This window comes from Sphaeroforma arctica, assembly GCF_001186125.1.
Source record: "Sphaeroforma arctica JP610 unplaced genomic scaffold supercont1.9957, whole genome shotgun sequence".
Taxonomy (NCBI): domain Eukaryota; class Ichthyosporea; order Ichthyophonida; genus Sphaeroforma; species Sphaeroforma arctica.
In genome coordinates this window covers 1-1005 of record NW_014030601.1, presented here as the reverse complement: position 1 = coordinate 1005, position 1005 = coordinate 1, and the positions used below count along the sequence as shown (strand labels likewise).

General features: G+C 37.1%; 1 protein-coding gene across 1 annotated transcript; it reads right to left on the bottom strand.

Annotated features, from left to right (window-relative positions):
* Nucleotides 1-98: 98 nt before the first annotated feature.
* On the bottom strand, nt 99-261 carry SARC_17179 (hypothetical protein; the record flags this gene model as incomplete). The annotated part of the gene is made up of 1 exon (XM_014288724.1): nt 99-261. A coding segment is annotated over one exon (163 nt), but the record flags the coding sequence as incomplete, so codon positions are not given.
* Nucleotides 262-1005: the final 744 nt, after the last annotated feature.

Genomic DNA, 1005 nt, shown 5'->3' with positions numbered 1-1005 from the left:
ATATATATATATATATATATATTAGTATATATATATATTATATATATATATATATATAGAGGAGGAGGAGTATTATATATATATATATATATATATACCCAGTTGCTGTGTAATAACGCCTGTGATGCCCTTCGTCTCTATATTCTCCAGCATGAGAGTTTCCTTGAGTGTCCCATCGGAGTTGTAGATGGGCACATCCCGTATAATTAGCGAGCCATCTTCACCATACACCACTATCTCATTCCGCTGTATTTGTATTACCTGGTTTACGTAGGAGAGGTGTTGAGTGTATGCCTGGTACTTTCTATGTATAGATACACGCTTTTTTACATACTAACTTGAGAATCGAGATGTTGGGCGGATTCCTGGTATATTCTATTTATAGATACGCGCTTACTCACCTACGAACTTGACCATGTATAGGTTGGGTGCATGATTGGTATGCTTTATTTATAGATATACGCTCACTTGAGCATGTATATGACTAGTATATTCTATTTATAGATACACGCTCACATGAGCATGTATATGACTAGTATATTCTATTTATACATACACGTTCACTTGAGCATGTATATGAAGTATATTCTATTTATAGATGCACGTTCACTTGAGCTTGTATAAGACTAGTATATTCTATTTATAGATATACTTTCACTTGAGCATGTATATGACTAGTATATTCTATTTATAGATACATACCAAATCCTTCGCAAATTGGACGTGGCCATGCGATTTGTTGAACACCACATCGATCACCTCTTCGGGCACTAGCTCAGTCTCCACCTCAAGATATTGCGCACAAACCTGTTGAAATGGAGGTTTCAATATGGGATTTAAATTGATAAACCGGGTTTGTTTCATGTGTAGACAAACGCTTATACAAACCTGTCGAAACGGACTGTGCATAACAACACGCGCATGCATGCATTCTGCATGCAGGTGCACACAGCTCTCGCATATCCACACACGCATACGAGCACGCACGAATTCATAGTCCTCATA